At 35.7% G+C, this 24,298-nt stretch overlaps 1 protein-coding gene across 1 annotated transcript in view; it reads right to left on the reverse strand.

Moving 5' to 3' along the window:
• LOC140152991 (tenascin-X-like) overlaps positions 1-24,298 on the reverse strand; it is a 124,850-nt gene that overhangs the window by 48,620 nt on the left and 51,932 nt on the right. The window contains exons 4-10 of the mRNA XM_072175564.1: positions 13,972-14,151; positions 11,452-11,556; positions 9,808-9,924; positions 8,541-8,807; positions 6,721-7,002; positions 5,982-6,266; positions 400-678 (exon numbers count right to left, since the gene is read on the reverse strand). Coding sequence (XP_072031665.1) covers positions 400-678; positions 5,982-6,266; positions 6,721-7,002; positions 8,541-8,807; positions 9,808-9,924; positions 11,452-11,556; positions 13,972-14,151 — 1,515 coding nt within the window. The remainder of the gene's footprint in view (positions 1-399; positions 679-5,981; positions 6,267-6,720; positions 7,003-8,540; positions 8,808-9,807; positions 9,925-11,451; positions 11,557-13,971; positions 14,152-24,298) is intronic.

A 24,298-nucleotide genomic window follows, 5' to 3' on the forward strand; every position in this document is an offset into this window, starting at 1 on the left:
TGTACTTCGGTTATATTTATCAATTCGCTTTTATAAATACACACGTGACCACCTCCGTGCTACCATAACAGCTTTTGACAGTAAGACTCGGAAAAAGCATAGCGGATGGTCTTTCTATACATTTGAATGCAAAGACGGAACAACAGAAGACTACTGTGCAGCAAAATTGTCTATTTTGTTCAACTTTGTGATTATATTGTAAACGTTTCCGTCGTTGAACAGAGTTCCTATCCTTTTCTGTATAGTGGCCAATGCATGAGGATTTCGGGTCACGTTTGCTGGTCTTGGTATGTCGTGCCCATGAGTCACGTGCGTATTTATAAAAGCGCATTTATAAATATAACCGAAGTACACTGATTATCATAAATTTCACGGCAATTATCACTAAACTTTACGTACCTTGGTCAACTGGTTCAAGTCTAACAGAAGATCCGATAGTCCCGTACTGATTGAAAGCATAGCAATTGTATTCTACAATGTTTTGTACGTTTTCCACCAGGAGAGTGCTTTCACCAGTGCCTTCTGATAGTACGGTTCCTACTGGATCTTGTCCTTCAAACCATTGCACCGTCGGGGTTGGGTAGCCACTTGCTGCACAGGTCAGGTTTTGTGACCCTCCAAGCTGAATTGGTCCAGGAGTTGGGGTGACATCAAATGCAGGTGGACTCGGAGTTTGGTCTGTGAGTTGACCAATGACAAAAATAATTCGTGTTATATATATAAATAAGGCTATGTTATACTGGCGAATGGTGCTTGTGTAAGAAACAGAGATACAAACGTTAATTGTATTGCACAATGTTTGTAATTATATCTTGTCGTGTGCATTGTACACAGAATATCACTGTATTTCTGAGGGTACAAACAATGTCTCTGGTTCGTACGCAAAGCGGATTCGTCATTGTGATGATATTGTGACGCGTACATTTACAAATCAAATTTATGATTTGCGTTAAGGTATTTGTGAAGGGAACAAATCACATTCAATGCAATGTTAAATTTCAAGTACATTCTAGTGCTTTTGAGAGTGAAGTAAATTAATTCATGCCAAACTACGGTATTTCGATATACTTTGCGATTTGCGCAAATTTAAACTGCATTTATTTGTGAAAACTATGAGCTAGCTAAAAGATCATTCCTAACTTTTTTAAGACGTGGACGATGCAGGGTTTTCTAACTACATACATATTGTATGATGTGACATGCAAGGAGTATTCTTTACTAAATAGATAGCCTACTACTGGAATCAATGTTTTCATCAAGCACATCATAGGGCCAGCACTTTGTCTCGTTTTTTGCAGGTTTACATGGTCCAATAATCACAAGATGACTGACATGTGGTAACAAAGGAAGCAGTCACTGCAATTTGATTATGTCCCATATGATTGGCCATTCAAGACACCCCTGTGAATATACTATAGCGGCCTTTTCAAAATATAATACCTGTTTGCTTGACTGCATTGACAATTCCGGGAACAATACACACAGTATATGCATTGGACAACAATAAGCATGATAAGTGATGATGTGACCTCTAGATTTATACATCGTTCGTCTCGCACACTGCCAACATTTGATTGAATGGACTGTTGGCTACTGCGCCGTGATTACGGTGAAGGACACCGGTTCAAATCCTTTGTTTGGAGCCAATCGATAAAAGCATGCAGGGCCTCTATACCCATGTACAGTTTATCCCTTACATAACCTATGTCTTGAATAAGCTGGCAAAGTTATGTAATAATCGGATTAATACTATATAGCAGTAGGTAAAAACAAGTTTTGAATAATCCGCGCTACAAAGTCCCATGCAGTGATCCCAGCGAAAGTGAAAAAAAAATCAAATTGTTACGTTTATAAATTTTTTAATGAAAAACAAATGGCAAAAAAAACAAAACAGGAAAACGACAGTATTGACGAAGTTGAAGCCCCATTCAAATACATGTAGCTAATTTATATACTGTCAGTACCGGTATATAAATTACAGACTCACGTAAATGCATTATTTTTTGTCTTAGACACACGGCTTTCGGCTGAACCACTGCACTGGCAAGCTATGTTAGCACATCTATGACAGACAATGACGAAAGGTACAAAATCAGCCATACGCCTTTAGATAGCAGAAGACACCAACTTGGTGTTTTATGACCTTTGACATTCTTTTGTGGCGAGTGACATGGTCTTTCAATTCACGCCGAGTGTCCTTGACAGGTTTGACTATGCTTGTGTGGTCATGAAAGAATTCAAAAGATAACCTCTGTCCCAATAATCACAAGCAATTGTCTGAAACTGCTCCTCGGATCATAAGAACTCAGTCCTCAAATGATAGTCATAATAATGTCCAAAATATAAAAATTACTGACTCATTGAAGACTGAGTTCCGCAGTCTAATATCCAAAATCTGAATTTTGATGATTTTTTACGATCGTCGGGATGACAAAAAATCAAAAAATCACTGAATGGGCCTTTAGTTCCATCTCCTTCCCCTGGCAATATAAATCAATGAAAAAAAAATAAAACAAGAAAAGAAAAAAAAAAAAAGACAAAGAAAATTAACCAAATTAAGGGATCTGGAATGAGCGTTTTGAGCGTTTCGATAGTATTTTTCTGGGACACGAGAGCACATCAGACATATCGAATTGCATTATGAATACGAAGAATGTCTTTCTGATATCAAATAATTTCATTGTTTGAAATTCACGATATAATACAAATTTTATGACAAATAATTAAAATTTGATATTTTTCACATTTTTGATATATAACAGTCCTCGAAGTAAATGATATATTCTTAAACAGTCCCTGGCATACCATACATGTATAGGCTTATGTATAGTAAATTTGTCTGCTTTATCTGTTTTGTGCTCTTTAAGCAAATAGTTAAACATAATTTCCATAAAAATGCTTTTACTGTCAGATATGTCCCCTTTTAATTTTGAGCAGAACAAGTGAGGTAAAGCAAAGAAAATTGGAATTTACTACTACTAGCGCCAATGAATGTTATATGATTGTAAAACGGTACGATCCTCTGGGTGTGTGGGGGTGTGTGCGTATGTGTGTCCTGCACGCGTATTTTTTCTGCAACTATAACTGGGGACGCAATACGATACCGGTATGTTATAAGAATCAAACTTACAAGAAAGATGGCTCTTGTCAAATCCTACAATTCTGTCAGAGAAAATATGTATATTTGCATTAAATTTTTAATTAATTGACATAATTGATTAATTAATAAATATTTAATTTAATGATTTACCATAATTCCAAACATGTCAAACAATATGTCAAATTAAAGCTAATGAAATGCTTTATATATTGGTCAGAGCACATTTTGCAGAATGCATTTAGTATTTTAGTTACATGATTCCAAACATTCTATTCCAATTTTTTTTGCTATACACGCATAGGAGCTGTACTTTTAATCAATAATTTCACTCCATTGTCAAAGTACTGTGCTCTCTGTTGGATCATGGAGTGACCAGGTCCTAGAGTGTGATGGTTTTGTAGCAGATGACAGTGCTCATTCAAGCCTGTCAAGGTCAGTTAGTAGCCACTTGCTGAATGGATGGCCATTATCAGCTATCAAAGAGATGCCTTGTGCAGCTGCCAATCACAGTAGAGGTTTGATAACATTTTGTTAAAAACCCAAATGTGATATAAGGACAAAGCTGTGCATGTTGGTACTTAATTGTTTGGATTCTTATGTTGAAATTCCCTTGTATTAGTATTTTTATGTGTAGTGTATATTGTTCATAAATTATATAGCTTTTAAATTTTGGGCATTTTTGCTCTGTTGCACTGTACCATTATGGAATTAGAGCAAATCAATTACCGACACAAGCAGGTATACAGTGTATTATTTTATTTTTATTTCGTATCTCAGGAGCACAGCTCACTTGGTAAGGCATCAGAATTTGGTACACGAGCGCTTCGAAATTTAAATCGGAAGGTGGTGAGTTCGAGCCTCATCACGGTCACATTAATTTTATAAACCAAATATTGTTCGAACTTTTCATATTTGTTTTTCTTTTATTGTTTCTTTTCTTTGACTTTTTTTTTCTTGTTTTATTTAATTTTTTCTTTATTTTTCTTTGATTCATATTGCCAGGGTAAGGAGAGGAGGGTACTAACGGCCCATTCAGTGATCGTAAAAATCATCAAAATTCAGATTTTGTACTCAGTCTTCAATGATATAGTCAGTAATAATCTTTTGGTCATTATATGACTATCATCATTTGACGACTGAGTTCTTATGATACATCATCCGAAGAGCAGTTTCAGACAATTGCTTGGGATTGGTGGGGCAGAGGTTATCTTTTGAATTCTTTCATGACCACTGAAGCAGAGTCAAACCTGTCAAGGACACTCGGCGTGAATTGAACTGACCATGTCACTCGCAACAAAAGAATTTCAAAGGTCATAAAACATCAATTTGGTATCTTCTGCTAGTGGTTCAGCCGAAAGCCGAGTAGGCCTATTTAAGACAAAAATAATGCATTTACGTGAATCTGTAATTTATATACTGACAATAGGCCTATATATAAATTAGCTACATGTATTTCAACGGGGCTTCAACTTCGTCGATACTGCCGTTTTCTTGGGTTTTTGCCCATTTTTTCATTAAAAAATTGATAAAAGTAACAATTTGATTTTTTTTTCACTTTCGCTGGGATCACTGAATGGGGCTTTGCAACGCGATATATTCAAACCTTGTATTCATCTACTGTTATACCATTAATCCGATTATTACACAACTTCGCCAGCGTATTCAAGACATCCAATGCAAATAATCACCTAGATTATGACGTATCATACTGTAAATATGGCGGAGTACTCAAATTCATTCAACAAAACCATGATTACAAGCTATTGCAATCTACCGCGACAGCTCGTCACACACACATAACAAATGCACTATACGATCAAATAGGTTGACGACAACGTTTGATTAAATGCACTGCATTGCGCCATGATTACGGTGAAGGACACCGGTTCAAATCCTTTGTATGGAGCCAATCAATAATTTCACGCACATCCTCTATTATTGCCCAATTATTGCCCGGGATGATTGCACACTGTAAAAGAGCTATTGTTATAATGTTTGATGAAATCGTGTTTAACTATTTGCTTAAGAACGTCACAATACAGATAAAGCAGATAGATTTACTACATGTGGTACATGTATATACATAGGGAATGTGTGTGAGGATTACCTAATTATAATAGGGGCGTATCCAAAAATGAATTCACGCCCCTTTCAAATGTGAAGCCAAAGTGCAGGCCCTATGCAAGTGCGTATGGCATTTCAATGATTATATTGCAGGGGCACCGAGAGCCCGGGCCGAGAGTTTACTTCATAAAATTCATCTTGCGGTAATAATTAATTGATTAATTTTCTCCATGTTTGTAATTAACCATTTCACATGGTTTTTTCTAGCAGGAAATATCTGACCATCGGCAGTTGTAAGTTGTAACGTCTGGTGATGAAGTAGCCATGCGATGATGAACGTTGTGTGTACATGTATGGTAAATCACGGTCCCTGGTTAGACCAGAAGAGTTTGTTAGTGTTCTGCATAGACGTATGCTTGTTTTATATTGCCTCGTATGTTAAAAGTATATGAGGAAAAAAAAATCTACATACAGAAAACTTTTCAGGAAAAACAATGAAGAATGATGAAGATTGTTTCATTAAATATAATGATGTACATAATAATTAACATTAACATATGATGTTTTGAGAAACATGTGTACATAGTTTGCTAAGAAGAACCCGAGGAGAGGTGTTAATATAAAGGATTATGATTTTGGGGCATGAGCTCTTTTTTGCTACGGCCAAGAGGTGCGGTTGACTACTGCTATCACTGCAAATCAAATGTCACACAAGTGTTGTTAATGAGTTTGGAGATTGGTGAACAAACAGGCATTTTCACTGCTACGATTCACGGGAATTATATGGTTGCTATTTCGGTATGTACACTCAGTATACCTATCCCAAGCGTTCGAATGATGGTTTCTCCGCTGGGTCCACTGATTCCTTCGCTATTTTGTGCCAACACTCTGAATCCATACTCAGTACCAGGAGAAAGGACGCCATCTATAGAGAGCTCTGGCCGCGAGACTTGCGTGAGTCTTGTGAACCTTTGTTCACTGGTCAGCCTGAATTCGATTACGTAACTCCATACCAAATTGGGATTACTATGTGACCATTCAAGCGTGATGGAATTTTGACTGATCTCAACAACCTCTGGGGCTGTTGGGGCATTTGGTTTCACTGAAAAGAACAATGGACACTTCATGATTTGTATGTGTAAAAAATCGCACTTCGTTACAACTACTCCCTTTTTTGTTCTATTCAAACAAAGGCATATCTTATCCGGCGATGAATTGGTCGTTAGAAATGAGTGAAGAAAACATTCATATGCTGTATAAGACCTCCGTATCCCGCTCCGTATAGGCTTTTTTTAAGTCGAAACATGCAACATTGATTTGACAATGTGTTGATTTAATAACAAAATATGTTAGAGAGAAAATGCCTTCAAGTTGAAATAAAAACATGACACCACAAATAGAGAGACAATAAACAAATACAAACAGAAGTGGAAACAGCAACTTGCAGCAAGAAACATTTTTAGGGCAACAACAGTAATAAATGAAATGCCTGCAGGTATTGAACGAAAACCACCGAAAGACATAACATGACAATGTGCATTGTGCATTGTTTTTACCAAAGTGGGTCATAGCAATGATTTCATTTGAGTTCCCCAGACCGGCGGAGTTTACGGCAGCTACTCTGAAGACATATTCTCTCCTCGGTTCCAGGTTCTCCACCTTAAACAGCGTGTCTGTAATTCCACCGACTTCAATAAATGGTTCATCGGGTGTATCGCTTGGTTTGTATTTGACAATGAAGTAATCGGCTGGAGTAAGATCTCGGTATCGCCAAGTGAGAGTGACAGAATTAGGTGTGACACGATTGACTTCAAGACTGGTTGGTGTAGCAGGAGGAACTGCAAGATGAGGACGGGCGACAAAGATAGGCTTGGGTATTATGTTAGTTGAAAAGTCATGATAATTGAAAAAGCAATGATTAATGAAAAGAATATTAGTTTGAAAACCTTAAGTAAAGCTTTTAAATATTTTTAGAAGCGCCGAATAATATGGTCAAGTCTTAACCAAAATTATAGTAGATGTTTCATCCCACGTTTCCCACGTCTTTAATAAAATCTCAATGACCCTCCAGTGGACAAGTTATTGTTTCTTATAGTAACGATGCTTTTGGGGTCTGGGTTTTTTTTGTCCAAGATCTTATTGACGGGGGGTGGTGGTGGGAAAGCGGCAAATTCTTCATTTTGATTGGTTATTTGTCATGTTTGTGATGAAATCCACCCGAAACCGAAATTAATACAAATTGAGATGCTTAAGGGCTGGGGTATGAACGTTTGGACAGTATTTATTTTGGGACATCAGAGCACATCAGACATATCGAATTGCACTCTGAATACGAAGAATGTCATTCTGATATCAAATAATTTTGATTTTTTGAAATTCGCAATTTAATATACATTTTATGGCAAATCATTAAAAATTGATATTTTTGATATTTAACAGTACTTGAGTAAACTTTATAAATCTGATGATTTATACTTAAAGTGTATGTAGGTGGGATGAAAAGCCGACGATCAATTGAAAATTTTGACCTTTCGTATTGAAGATATGGATTTTTTTCCCCAAAACACCAAAAAAATTAGGTCTTTTTGGGAAAAAATCCATATCTTCAATATGAAAGGTCAAAATTTTCAATTGACCGTCGGCTTTTCCTTCCTGCTACATACACTTTAAGAATATATCATTAGATTTATATAATTTACTTCGAGGACTGTTATATATCAAAAATTTGAAAAATATCAAATTTTTATAATTTGTCATAAAATTTGTATTATATTGTGATTTTCAAAAATGAAAATTATTTGATATCAGAAAGACATGCTTCGTATTCAGAATGCAATTCGATAGGTCTGAGGTGCTCTCATGTCCCACAAAAATACTGTTGAAACGCAATAAACGCTCATTTTAGATCCCTTAAGGATTGTGTTTTTAAAAGGATGACACCTGCTCTATAATTTGTCCACTTTGTAATACTGAGAATGACTTGGTAAATGCATGATTCAATTAAATTGCAGAAATACGAAGATGATAAAGTAGGGCATTACTTTTCTGATTCCAACGTTTAAACTTCGTCAACATACAGTATTACAATGGCTCAGGTTATAAGCGGCGATTCGTTGCAAATCAATTTCTTAAGGCCTTTGACATGTTTGAGGGTAAATTATACAAACAGAAAGAATATCAGTGAATATTGTGTTAGTAGATAGTGAGATACTTTTTATTTCACCTATACCCAATCGCAAAATGAATGGTGATATAATTATGTTATTAATTAGTAATTTATACAATCATATTATTGTACGCTTTTACCATAATCATTAGGAAGAAACTGGCGGTGTCAGGAATAAGAAAGAATATACGACTCATGTGTTCTACCTACCTAACATCGTAACCGTAATATCTTTGGTGATAGATGCAACTGAATTTTCGGCTTCACACGTGTAAGTGGCCGATTCCTGAATATTATCTAATGTCAATGTGTTTCGTCCAGGAAATTCGGCCTCCGTATCAACGTAAGTTTCTCCTTTTTTCCACCTCACCATTGGAAAGGGTGTACCAGTAGCAGCGCACGTAAGATTTAGGGAATCACCAGGAATAGCGACTTGATCTTCCGGAAAGGCAATGATAGTAGGAGGAGTTTGGCGATCTGTATGATGGGTTAATATTGGTGCAGGAGGAAGGTGTGTAGCGATACAGGTCAGAAGAATTATGGATGGATGGATGGATGGATGGATGATGTTTGTGGGTTAGAGATTTCGATGATTATGATCAAAGTTGGAGTAGCGTATAGGTGACCAGGGTCGTGGCATAGGGGGGTAAAATAGAGGGTAAATGTACAGGATGGTAAGAATAGGGAAGGAGGAGTGATTGTAAAGCGTGATGTGTGGATGACATAGGAGGAGTACGAAAAAGCGTTTCATTTATATTAGTAGGACAGCGGAGGTTGGTATGAAAAAGATGAAGATGAAGTTATAATTCATATGATAATGTATCAAAATAATGATAGCATGATAATGATAGTAGTTGACATGGTTGATATGAAAGCGTATCAAATGATAATGCAAAATGACATTTGCAATGAATTATGATAAATGTGGTAAATGAAAATAATTATAAAATAAGTAGGTAAGGTATTTGGCATGGTATGTATGATATTCAAAAAGGTTTGAATATGCAAAGTGGTTGGAATGGCATTTTTATGAGAAGATTAATAAGGTTATTTGTGGCGAGAAGGTGATAGAAGAAAAGAATATATATTTGAAACAGTTAAGATTTCACCTTTACATAGATAAATGTTGTAGAAAGAAGAAGGGTGAAGTCATTCATTCATTCCCATATTAATTGCATTTTGCAAGCTGGTATAAGAAGCTATATAGGGAGCTTTATTTAATATGTTGCATTTTGGGGTTTCTCATCATGCTGATAATATGCTGGAGAAATATTTTAAATCTAAACCTTCTATGATATACATTTTTACTCAATTTACAGTGCAATTCACTAACAGCCGGGACTAACAGCCAGACGGACGAATGAGTTTGAAAGTAGCGGTCCTTTCATGTGTCCGTGTCATGCAAGAACTGGTTAGCTAAAGTGTTAGACAGCATACTACATAATCTCTTATTGTATTACTTTTCTTATATACTTGCCTCTGACATAGAGAAATGCTGGCAACGAATTCCGTAATCCAACAGTGTTGTTAACTGCGCAATGGTATCTGCCTTGGTCAGCAGATTCGGCTTCGTTGATAAGTAGGTTAAGATTGCCTGAAAAAGGAAACAGACAGTTTACTCGGTGCGTATGTTTCATGACACTTAAATGATCTTTTCTATCTTCAATGTCGCGCGTTCCCGGGGTACATTCAGCCTATACTAGACACACTGGGGTACTGCGCATACATGTATATATAATGAAAGACAAAGGTAAAAAGACTAGTTCGCGTATTCTGACAAGTAGACTGAAAATTCCGTATTGCGCAGGTCGGCAACCAATGACGGCACGTCTTTGCCCTGACGTCAGACGCGAATTAGTCTTGTTATACTTTCATTATCTGATTATACATCTTCGTTCCTGAATGAAACTAAATGATTTGTATCATGCATGGTGTGGCTATGGCCACAGTGGTCATCGAATTCCTGTAGAGTGTGCTGAGGCCTGTGTGTTTATGTCTTTAAATCTATATGAAGACAGTCATGTGTGATATCGGACTCTAATATAAACCTCTCAACATATTTTCTTTCTCCAGGATATCATGAAGCAGCTGGATGAAAACCGAAGGTATATAGAGCAGGATTCGAACAGACAACCCACACACCTTAAGCAAAACTATTGATAAGGCCAAAGAACAATGCTGCAACATCAGCAGTTGTGGATTGTGTAAAGAGTTTGATAACCCTGACCATCCGCCCTTGATGACTGCATTTGATAGACACTATAGTGTAAGAAAATCGGCTACGTTCGTCTTATCAATATATTGTGAAAATCCGAATGGAGAAACGCCAAAACAAAATATGGCTCCAAAATCCTGGAATGTGACATCACCTATCGGTGCGGTGACCCTATGCCTCAACAAAGTGTTTCACTGCAGCCATAGAGGATACATGTCCCTATGACAGTCAATGGATGGAATTGTACTAGATGTTGAACATCATAGCTCAGGTTTGCCAAACGCTCAGGAAAGTGTACGAGAAAGTAGAGAGGCATGGATATCTCAAGACGTGATGAGTGCGTGAACAGACTGCCATTTATATTTTGGCGATTTTTTTTGTGCTTGAAAAATAAAACTTCAAAAAGAATGGAATAAAAGGATCCAGATTTCATGAGTAATATTTGCTCAAATAAGCGTTATATTTCGTTATATAACTGCTGGAGAATGATACGTGAAGAAGCAGATGTATTACTTTGAGGATATTTGGACACCAATTAGGATGTTTGTAGAGAATAGACTAAGAATGCCAGACTTAAGAGCGCAATGAGGATAATTATGACTGGTGTTATACCCGGGATGTCACAAGAAGGGACAGGATCAGCAATCTGGATTTGAGAAACAAGAAACAAAATGAGGTGACTGCGGCATGCAGATTAAAACTGGATGTGCTGCGCAGCTGCGGTCTAAAAAGACTATAAAGTCCAGGGTGACCTTGAAATGAAATCGCTTTTTTTGTGAAAAATGCATGCAATAACAATCTATCTACTAACCAAATTTGACCTTTGTATCACCTCTAGTGACCTTGAAATGGCCCCCATCACGTAATCTTGCAAATGGCATGCAGTAGATGGCATGCTTTTCTTACCTGGCGTACACACTCCACATGTTAGAGGGCAAGTCTCTTTGACAAGAGCAGTGTCACAAAATGCGCTATCTGCTGCACAATATCTGACGGACTTATCCACGCACGCTGCCAGGAAAAAACAACAAAATGCCATAATTAACCCGCAGCTTGCATGAAGACTTACATCAGAGTATCCAGATCAGTATTCAAGATACTTGGTGTAATAATAAGACAACAAAGTACAGTCGTGACCTTGAAATGACCTCTGATGACGTTGAAATGACCTTGGACAAAGTTGTCACTTGGACAAACATCACATATTCTAATTTTCATTCGAATAGGACAAATTTGAATGTTACTCTCGGACCCAAATGCGTCTAATGCAAGAGCCTATTTGACATTATTCTGATGATCACAACAATAATATGCTAAATAGTAAATTCCAAGGTGTTTTTCAGTAATCGACCCTGTTTGACCTCTTCATGACCTTGAAATCCCAATCCCAAAAGTTCCCCTCATATCAAGGAGAGATGCTTTACTTCAAACCTAAGCCTAATTGGGCAAACATTTGACCCATATGAACTTTGACCTAAGATGACTTCCGATTGGTTTTTTCATGCTCCTCTCATATCAAGTCTTACTTGCACCAGGTTTAAGTCTAATCGGACATATTTTAAAAATTGGTGGATTCAAAGAAGCCCAATATGTCGGATACAAAGAAGAATTCACCATTGTTAGACTATTATTGCACCAAATAGTTGAAACTAGCATTTAAAATAAAACATAAATAAATTTTGGATTTATAAAGCGCCTTTCTCCAGATCTTAGAGGACTCAAGGCGCTGTAATTTCGCTGCAATGGTGAATCATCACAAGCAGATCGCATCAACTAGGTTGCTGCCGAACGGCGCACACCTAACCTATCCGCATTTAGATTGTAACATCCACCAATTATCTGTGCAGCTCCCCAAATTCCATTGGGTGAAGGAAGTTTTTGATAACCAAACAACTAATCACCGATTTTTGCGATACAGGAGGAAACCGAAGATCCCGGAGAAAACCTGCAAGAGCGAGCATGGAATCGGGATAAACCAAGTGCACATGAGTCCTTGGGCCGCGCCGGGGCTTGAACCCGGGACCTCAGTGGTGCAAAGCGAGGGAATTACCGCTGCGCTAACTCGCTCTCCCATTTAACAAACAGTGGGCCAGTGGTTCTTTTGACCAGGCTTGGTGGTCATAGCATGGAATTGAGGGAAGGAGTAGCGTGACGATTAATACGGAGATATGTTTTGGAGCTTCATATTATGAGAATAACGCGGCAAAACAGACTTGGCAAATGCTTCGCATTGGATATTGGGTCTTAAAACCCAATATGATGCATGCATATGGTCTGGAGCCACTTTGACCTCGGATGGAACTCGGTATACTCCATACCGAGGATACTGAAGATTATTAATGTCGCGTGAAGATGCCACTGGCTTAATACCACCCGCCCTCTATATCTATTTGTTTTGAATTACCAGGCTGAGTTTCAGGGCACTACCACTGAAAGAGGCTTTGTCTGATAAACTACTATTGACCTGCTTGATATGGTTGAAATAACTAAAATGTTTGAAAATACTCATACAAATATCAGAATTATGACACTTCTTGGGGCGCTGACAGTAGAACACATTACACACTAAGGATTGAGGAATGAAAACAAATTGAGTGATGACTGCTGGCTCATATATATCCTGAAAGAAATGCCCACAATATGTATGTACTGTCATTTCATATTGAAATTTTAGTTATAACCATGATAACAGTGGCGTAGGGCAGAGGGGTAAAGTCCCACAGAAAAATTTCAGGGATAAAATGGGGACGGTAAAGAGCAAAATGTACTTAAAATAACCCAAAATGGGACAAAAATGACAAATGGGTTTGCCCCCTAAATGGGCACAAACATCTAGCCTTGCTCCCTACATGGGGATGAAAATTTGGCTTCGCCCCTCACACCAAAATCCTGGTTACACCACTGCATTATAACGCTGTTGTGGCTCAAGAGCCACGAATATCAGGTGGCTGCATTGAAAATTGAATTGAATTGACTTGAATTGAATTGAATTGAATTGAATTGAATTGAATTGAATTGAATTGAATTGAATTGAATTGATTCTTTTTACAGGGTTTAACTCAAACTTTAACATTTGACCCGTATTACCGTTGCCCTTGGATGACCTCAAATTAATCATGTTCCCCACATATCGAAGAATATTTGCACCAAGGTTAAGCCCAGACAGAGAAAATTAACATCTGACCCGTAAATGGCCTTTCACTTGGAATGACCTTTTATTGACATCTTTCATGTGCATAATGATGATTATTTGCACCAGGTTTAAGCCCAATCGGACACATTTCAAGATTTAACCAGCATGGCCTTAGTTCTAGCCTTAAACTAGCTGTTTTCTCTCACACCCCTGATTAATAGTCAATTGCCGACGGTTGATTATTACACACGGTAACTCAAACAGAATAAGATCTGACAATGTTCTCCTCTTACCATCTGCGATCTGCAATCGTTGTCCATCAATCTCCAGTGGTTTGTAGTCTTTGAACCATTCCACACCTGGCGTGGGATTCCCTTCAGCTTCACATACCATAGCACCTCGAAGTCCATTCTCTATCACTTCTATGCTTGGATCTGTTAAAATCTCAGGGAAACCTTCAGGTAAAAATCTCTCTGGAAAAAAAAGAAGAAAAACGGTTATTAGTTTTGATATTTGGATTGGGAATCAAAAGGGCCTGCTTCACATGTTCCTGTCAGCAGAGAACCAATGCGGAGAACTTGTTATTTCATGTGCGTGATATTAAGGAAGATGTAAAAAGAGTTGTGGTATAAGGAGACTATTGGGAATGTACCTGGCTTTTCGGTGTTTCATTAGAAACTAATCAAATAATTCTTGACTATATCATACAGGGTGAGTAAAAAAAAAAGTGCAATGGAGAAAAGAATCCATTTTTATTAAAAACCGAGTTGAACCTTTTAGGTTTTAAAACATTTTATAAATAACATATCCATTAGTATTCTTGTGTGAAAAAAATCAAGAAAAAAAAATTATGACACATTTTATAGCGATATCCAATTTTAATGTTTGTCAAAGAGTGTTATTGCCCTTGGTCTTGTTTAAGGAGAAGAAACATTATTTGTTGTTATATTTTCATTTCCCTTTTAATACTTTAAAGATGTTTATTCTCTATATATATTTGTAGGCGGGTTTTTCAAATTTCGAAATGAAATGCGCGCAAATTGAAGTGGAGTGAATTACAAAATATCCAGTAAGTTGGACATATTGGGATTTTAAAAAACTTGAGTTGGAGTCGAGTAAGGTATGAAGGACTTAAAGTAATGTTAGAAAGTTTGTTTGAACAGAAAAAAGAGATTAAAATGACGCAAAAATCAACCTTATTTAAGTTAAAGTCAGTTAGCATTCATCCGACCATTTCGGAATATTGTCATATGCAGACAGTGGTCATATGATTTTTCTTAATAGCGCCATCTATCCTCATATCTCCTATACCTTAAAATATACGTCTAGCCCTCTTCTTTTGTTCCATTATCTATTGTATTTCTTTTGTTCAAAGTCTGGTCAACTGTTGATTATATCAAGTAATGTGGACAGGTCAAGATAATCTGGACAGGTCAAGATAATCTTGGTCAGGTCAAGATAATCTTGGTCAGGTCAAGATAATCTTGGTCAGGTCAAGATAATCTTGGTCAGGTCAAGATAATCTTGGTCAGGTCAAGATAATCTTGGTCAGGTCAAGATAATCTTGGTCAGGTCAAGATAATCTTGGTCAGGTCAATAAATTTTGAACAAGAGACGTACATGTTCATATTTAGAAACACTGGCCACATTATTTGATTTTTTGGACATTTCAACAAACTTAAAATGCATCACATTACATTATGACGTGATCAAACAAGAGAGGGCTCAAATTTTGACTTTTACATATTTTACACGATCAGCATAAATTATTATGCAAGTTTATGCATATTAGATTTAAATGAAGATGGTAAACAATACTTGTGTGTATTGAATGACACCAATAACACCTCTATTGAATAATGCAAATTAGTTTGTATTATGTCTCTTAAAGCCTGTATAATTAGGACGGGGATGTCAATCTACCTTTGTCCCCCCTTTCCCAACTAACGCAGATTCCGACAAAGTAGGTAACAAAACATAGCCATGAGGTCTTACAAATTAAGTTCAACCAAGGATATTTTGCACCTAAAATGCAGTACATTACAGGCCACTAGACTAGATGTAGAAAACTACAACAATCCGCGGCCTAACCCCAACCAAAATAGGTCGAGGAGGGTACCCAGGAATATGCGTTGATTTTGTTCAGGACATTTGTTGTATAAGTATATTAAAGATAAATATATATTCTATGGTGTTAAATGAGTTACCGTCATATCTAGGTAAAACACACCCACTTTTTAATTTGACCTTTGAACTATTTACATATTCATTATTAATATTACGAATATATGTATAAAGAATTAATAAGGCTATCGAGTGAATTGAATAGAATCTCCCGTTTAAAGCTAGCTTCATCCTCCGTGTATTGTACGTACAATATTGTATGTAACATATCTACGTTATTTAATCTATTGCCATTCTATTTCCAGTAATGTTTAAGTTCTAACGAATGTTTGATGACGAAAAATCGATAATATGTTACATGTAATATCTAGTAGAAATATATTATCGATTTTACGTCATCAAACATTCGTTAGAACTTAAACATTACTGGAAATAGAATGGCAATAGATTAAACAACGTAGATATGTTGCATACAATATTGTACGTACAATAAAAAGTCTGAATACTGCTTTACGCGTTAAATAGATTGAAATCAATGCTGTATTGATTTGATTAAATCACTTACAATAAGACTCATAGACTCGAACGCAGGACACATGAGGAGAATATTACACTGTCCCAATGTGTTTTTATTTTGGAAAAACCCTAAACTTACACAAGATAATCATATCAGCTTTTCTTTTTGTCTTTTGGAAAATGAATAAACCATAACAACAAATTCGTTTATTTTGGCTCACCGTTTCGGGGTCTCGCCTTCCGAGCGACTAACATGCGAACCATACCTCAACAAGACACCGATTATCTATGGTAATGGTTTCTCACCCTTTATCTACTACATAATTCCTTATACTTTTTAAAATATAGAAATAATAGTACTACAATATAAAATGGGTTTTCAATTCTTGCTAATTTTAAAGCAAATACAACACATGGAATTTCCCAGACCCTTAAGGAAGTTGCGTCGTTTATCGCATATCAGCATATTTAATCTTTTGTTCATTTTGCCAATAACAATCATTAAATCGCGTTATTGTTCTGCTTCAAATCTAGATTTTATGGTTATATTTGAGGTAGACCTCGTTTTGTCATGGAAAGGTATTTTTAGAAATAAAGAAACACAAGGAAGTCGTATACTCACGTTTTTCCTTACTTTGTTACTCTATTTACTCGAGTAATTGATTGATCAGTTGTTAAAATTAAAATGATACATTGCATACCGAGTTTTGATTCAATATAAATATACATAATATAAAAACAAATTGAGGGTAAGTATGTGAAATCTTTTATCAATGGGATAAAGTAGGACCTAATAATTATGTAGGCGCACCTTTGCTGCAAATTGATGACAACGCTCATTATAGTTCGATTTTCTAAAAAAATGTACCGTAGACATACCGCCACACAGGGCCTACGTGTTTTCTTTTAATATCGCTTAATGATTGTGATCATTTCCCGCCATATAGCAAAAAAACATCACACAAAGCCGAGCTGAAATGTCACCCAAAGATAACAATGATTCATCAAACGCTAAAGAAGTATGATTTTTTTTGGTAGGCATTAGTGCAAATTTGACAGTTTTTCAGGCCGATATGCACATTCAGATAGACCTATGTGTGTTTCCAAAAGAAACGCATCACTTTACGCTATCCGTCATATTTTTAGACAGAAGTATTAATTTGCAGTCAGTAAGGGGTTGCTTTTGGGTAAATGCTCTAAAAGTGTTATAAAAATCTAGGTATTCCCTTTAGAGATATGATCCCTGCAAGTAAGCAACGCAAAAACCCATGCTCCTACATTTCGGCACTAATAATCGCAAAGCCGGCACTACGGTGCGCATAATTCGTGAGAACTTAATAAGATTTTGAGGACAACCGAAATTTAATTTGTACCAAATTTCTTGCAAAAACGACTTGCGCTAAATCGGATAATTATATTTTCATTATCTTCATTTTAATCTGCCGGTCATTCAATTTTGAGCTGAACTAACTGTTTAAAAGTAGCCTATAAAAACAGATTGAAACAATTTATAATACAAAAATGTCGAGAAAGGAAACTTTTTGAGAAACAAATTACAAAGTTCTGGTCATCTTAGAGAAAATAGGCGGTCATTCGGGGAGAATAAAACGGGGACAGCAAAAAGAGTGTCATTGTTGAGAGGGATTTAAAAATGTGGATCAAGGTGGTCGCACATCCCTGCATGTCAGCCTTTGACCCCCCCTCAATTTCTATCCACTGTCATGACTCATGACTGTGAGTTTGTGATTCTTCTTTTTTTCTTTGTAATTTCTTCTTTACATTATATTAAGGGCTGGGGTATGAACGTTTGGAAAATATTTATTTTGGGACATCAGAGCACATCAGACATATCGAATTGCATTCTGAATACGAAGAATGTCATTCTGATATCAAATAATTTTGATTTTTTGAAATTCGCAATTTAATACACATTTTATGACAAATCATTAAAAATTGATATTTTTGATATTTAACAGTACTTGAAGTAAACTTTATAAATCTGATGATTTATACTTAAAGTGTATGTAGGTGGGATGAAAAGCCGACGATCAATTGAAAATTTTGACCTTTCGTATTGAAGATATGGATTTTTTTTCCCAAAACACCAAAAAAAATTAGGTCTTTTTGGTAAAAAATCCATATCTTCAATATGAAAGGTCAAAATTTTCAATTGACCGTCGGCTTTTCCTCCTGCTACATACACTTTAAGAATATATCATTAGATTTATATAATTTACTTCGAGGACTGTTATATATGGTCGAATCCAACGAAAAGTGTACACGGCATGTTCAGGGCCATAACTTAAAAGTATTAATCAATTGGCATTCGTTTTTGTATTGTGTTTATTCGCCTTGATCATACGCTTCGCGCCATATATAATAAGACCCCTTCTGTGAAAAACTTAGACACAGAGACCCCAAAACATGCTATTTTTACCCATTTTTTCAAAATATTTCTTAATGTATTTTTAAAAACATCTAAATCAGTTATGAAAAGAAGTCATTGGATTGAATCTAAATTGATTTTCTGAAAGGTGTGTATTCAAAGATTGCCTGTTCAATTTTTCACATATTTGTACATAATTATGAATTTGTTGTGATAATTTTTTGAGTGGTATTTTTTACATTACCTACGAATACAATTTTTCATAGCACTAGATATATCTTTAAAAATGGAAATCACTAATAAATGCGCAATTGATACAAGCTTTGATATGTCCAATACTGAAATGCATTGCATTCGGACATCTTTATTATTGTGTTTAGCTGCCAGAAATTCTAAATGGCACAAAGGTAGGTTTGGTAAAAATATGCATTACCTCCGAATACATGTTAAAAGCTGTGTCATTTCCACAAAGTGAGAGAATAGTAAACAATAGTTAAGCAATAGGTGCAGGGTAATACACTCTTTATTTCTACCAAGTTTCAATAGCCTGCGTTTAAATATTTCTGAGATGTCAACAATAAAAGCAAGTATTCGTAGGTAAATTTCGGTAACCGAATGTTACCTACGAATACAATTTGACATCATGACAGTATTGTGAAACACCGCCATTCATGCCAATGCCCATATTGGTACATAACGAAGGCCTGTGTGTTTGCTATCAAATCATATGTCAATGACAGTTGCGAATTCACATTCATGCCCACCATGCAAAAGTGAATACGGCTTAATTGTTGAAAAATATGTACTGAAATAGACCACGGTCTGCTCATTTGAAAGAAAAATCAGATTCAAAGAAGATTAGAAGGGATAAATACTTGGATTTGTCAACTGTCATGTGTGCTTCATTTTAAATGTTTACCGACCTTCTGGTTTCTGAGTAATTTGTGTCCAAATTGATTTATTCGAAGGTAACTTTTGACGTTTTCGTTAAGGTTACCTACGAATACCATGGAAAAAACGACTGTTCTCATTGTTTCATGATCTAGACAACACAGTGATGGACCCTGGTATAAAGCTAATTGTAGTTGCCCTCAAACGAAAGGCCACAAGACGTAACTGACTCCAAGATGGACTTCACAAGTCTGCAATAACGGTTTTAAGCGATTTGTGTGCAATTAAGCAAATTAAAGTCACTTTAGTGCCTTTCTTTCTTACTTCAATCCTCTTTCAACCGCTGTGAACCGACATTATTAATACATGATAGGATCTAAAGTATCAATAAACGCACATAAAGAAAATAATACATTCAAAGTGCTTTATAAAATGAAGTTTTGATTGCGATATCCACCAAAAGTCTAATTCTTACCTACAAATACTGAAATGTTACTTACGAATACAGCATAATACATGACATGTGTAATGAAGTGTCCCTACCAATGGAAATTAATTGTCAAAAACTTTAAGCGGTACCCCAGGACACTATTATTACCCATATACGGATTCATTCAACAATTATTTATTATGTAAAATTGCTGATTAACTACTTGTATATCAAAATGAAGTGGTCAAAATCTTGTTAAAAGCCTCAAATATTTTTGATCTAAGGTAATAGCATTTATTCATTTGGACGTACCATCTGAAAGAGATCTAAAACTACCATTTTATTAATTCATTACCATAATAGCAAAATTTAAACCTCTAAACTCAATATAGATATTGTTAAATCGCTCATGTTACCTACGAATACCCGGGTTTCTTCACCTTTTCATTGTATAAAGCGTTAGGTGTATGCGTATAATTCCTAATATTCTTGAAAACATATATCCTACTCTTTCTTATACAATGTGTAAATTGATTCATACTCATTTGATAAATAAAATACAGAAACTGACCTAAACTTCATTTTCAAAAATAAACTAGCATAAATTGACTAAGATCATATTGATCGCATTATAAAAATAAAACAAATATTTTCTGGCTGAGCTAGCATTTTCCTGACACCCTGTGGTCTACATTACACGAAAAAAGCGTTAATGGGAATATTCCATTTGTTTTAGGTTGATTAGTATTGCGATAGTGAAAGCATCCTATTGGTATTCGTAGGTAACATTGGGTTTTGATATCACATTTTCTATCACACGTCCTGGATTTATTTTTCAAGATTAGTAATGGCACTTTTGGTTCCTATAAGGCCAATATGTCATCAATCAATGGGCAAAAGGAAAAAGTTGTGGAGACATTTTTATTTCGGACTTTTATTTTTGGCCCGTGGACACTTTTGGTTGGATTCGACCATATATCAAAAATTTGAAAAATATCAATTTTTTATAATTTGTCATGAAATTTGTATTATATTGTGATTTTCAAAAAATGAAAATTATTTGATATCAGAAAGACATGCTTCGTATTCAGGTCCGAGGTGCTCTCATGTCCCACAAAAAATACTGTCGAAACGCAATAAACGCTCATTTTAGATCCCTTAAAGGTCCATGTAAACCATTACATTCATGAGTGGGCCCGAGTGAGTGGGATGAGTTCAACAGATAGTTCAAGTTCTATAGCATCGTGTAAGTTTCATGTAACGTAACTGAAGTAAGTGAATTTGAGCAGGACACATGTGAATGTTTATTTACTCATCTCACCAGGAAACATACTCTAACATCCGAGGGTTCAGGACGATGCGTAGATTGATATAGTCTATTCAATTTCATATTGGCCACATTGGCGAGGGTACGATGCTTTTCTTAATCACTCCTATTTATTTAGTAATGGAAATAATAGTTGATTATTCAACTTTCTCATATAGCTGGAAATTAATTTTGAAAACCAAGAAAGTTAACTGTTCTCGTGAATTTGCAAAGAAATAAACTTTGCTTTTTAATGTTTATTTATTAATTTTTTTAATTTTAATTTTTAGGTTGGGCCATACAGGGCTACACGGTATCCATCGTTTAATCACACTTGAGAACCCCATTATTTACCTTATTTTATGTTTGATTTTTGCTAGTAATACACCCACGACACCTAATGCTAAATAGAATAAGAGTTAGGAAATATAACATGTAATGAGAAAATCAGTATCTTGTGGCCAGTTTAGAAATAATCATACTATTAATGTCCTGGAGTCATAGCTCGCCAGTCGTGCCAAAATAATTCGTTAAAACACGTTACAAATTCCACCGCATTTACCTGTGTTTTAAAACCAACACAAGATTGTAGTTCCGACGTTTAGTAAATTAGCCTTAATTGGGCACCCCACGTAGTTTTGGTGACCCGATACTGTGCTGTGTCTCAAATTTGGGTGGCCTTTGATAGACTTTTCTCATATAGTAGTTGAAATTTGGAATTTAGAATTCAGCAATATGTATTTTTTTTATTAAGACAAGAAAAATCAGTAGGCATTCTGAAATAAAGTTATGTGAAGTTATGTGGTAGTGTATTCACTAATTTTTGAAAATTTATAGCGTCATTTTTAGACCCAGTATATCTTTGATTTATTTCGACCCATTTCGAGCCATTTTGACTCATTTCACAATTTACAAGCATCCATACTCCCAAACTTTAAGTAGCAATATGAATTTGATGGGCATATATAACGGAAACATGTCCTACTTCAGTTGAGATATAAATAGGGAACCTACATTATGATGTATAAACAATGATGATAAGAATGATTTCATGATCGCCTTGAACGTGATCCCGGATGTATAATAAATGGATTTCAAGTGTTTTAAAGGGGCATTTCGAGATCCACAGCCTAATCCCCCCACTCTTCACACAAAAAAATGAGATTTTTATACCACTGCAGATGAATTTGTGTAGCAAACATAAACATATCGTCAAACGAAATTATAATACAGTATAATAATCATTGCATAACTCGCAAACGAGAAATCGGAATCCAATGAAATTTAGGAATAAGCGTTCAAGTGGCTATCCGCTGAAAAATGTCATAAAAAGAGGATGCTATAGGATCACGAAATACTCCTTCAATTGGGGTGTTTCCATAACCTGACCACCTTTTATGACTACCTTTTCTGACCACCTTTTCTGACCATCTTTTTTGACCATCTTTTTTGACATTATGTTTGCTTCATTTTTATTATCTTTACACTTTGCACAATAATGTTGTACCATTCTGGATGTTAAGTGACATAAAATTGAAATTATCAAGTTTAATTTGTTTTGTTTTTCACAGGGCAGTTAACTTCTCAGTTTAGAGAGGAGGCAATTGTCATTTCAGGTAGCTGTTGTGTTATCAAATGTTTTTGTTTTCTGTTGAAATAAATTGAAATGTTTTTGGATTGGGTTGTTTCTGATGACTTTAATTGTGTAGGATGGAAACGTTTGAAGTCGTTTGTTACAATGATGATTTCAGTGGACATGCCATGACCAGCTGACCATGCAGGTGAATGACAGCATGGGTATGACCAATGCTAGGTAACTCCTTAGCCCAGGCTCCAGAGGAAGTATGATATTTATAGCAGTATGAATAATTCTGAGCCAACGTGACATCATTTGGCTGAATACGTGTAGCATTTCAATATTCCTCAGTAGCTACATGGCTAATAAGAATAAATGCTGTACAGGGTGTCTAAAATATCCCAGATAATTTAATTTTTATGGTTATTATCACTATAAGATGTGTTTATATGGATAGGCCAATCTCAGGTAGCAGGCATATGAATGCTTGTAAAATCTTTTAACGGAAGCGACCACTAAGTTCTACTAATTATAGCTTCAAAACAACAAATCGTTATCACTCTACTATCAGGTGTATTCCATATAGTCATGATAGTTGACTTTGGAACACCCTGTATCTTATACATATGATTTGACATGGTTGAAAACGGTCACCAAATTAATTTCAACTTGGTAATCCTCAATAATCTCATTATCCTCAAAGGTTTTCAGATTTTATCAATGACCGCACATTTCTACAGCATGATCAGGATTTTGCTCTTAAAGCTTGTCTGATGGTATGATTACCATATCATGATACATGCAAGTTATTCCAAAAGTTATCCTTTACATGTACAGAAGCAATTAATTTTACCATAACCCCTATGATGCGAGATTTGGTTAAAGGCCCATTCAGACGATCGTACAAATCCGGACGATCGTAAAAATCATCACAATTCAAATGTTGGTACCTCTGTCACTGTCATAGATGTGCTAACATAACCTGCTAGTGGTTCAGCTGAAAGCCGCGTATTTAAGTCAAAATAAGGCATTATACATGAATCTATTTGAATGGGGGGCTTCAACTTAGTCAATACTGCTGTTTTCTTTGTTATTTGCCCAATTTTTGTATTTCAAAAATACTAAATGACAATTTGAATGACGTATTCTTCACTTTTAAGCAATTTATAAACAATTTTAATTTTTTACACTTTCGCTGGGATCACTGAATGGGACTTTAACAATTAGCGACATAATTATAACCTGAAAGCGAACAAAAACAATCATGATTATTTTATACATAATATAGCTATCTTCAGTAGACAGCGGTTTCAAAAGTGACACAATTCTTTGGCACAATACTGGTATGTCTTCAAATTTCATGTTCGGGGGCTCCAATTGAATTGCCCCTA

The sequence above is a fragment of the Amphiura filiformis genome, chromosome 1 (genome assembly GCF_039555335.1).
Source record: "Amphiura filiformis chromosome 1, Afil_fr2py, whole genome shotgun sequence".
NCBI lineage: Eukaryota > Metazoa > Echinodermata > Ophiuroidea > Amphilepidida > Amphiuridae > Amphiura > Amphiura filiformis.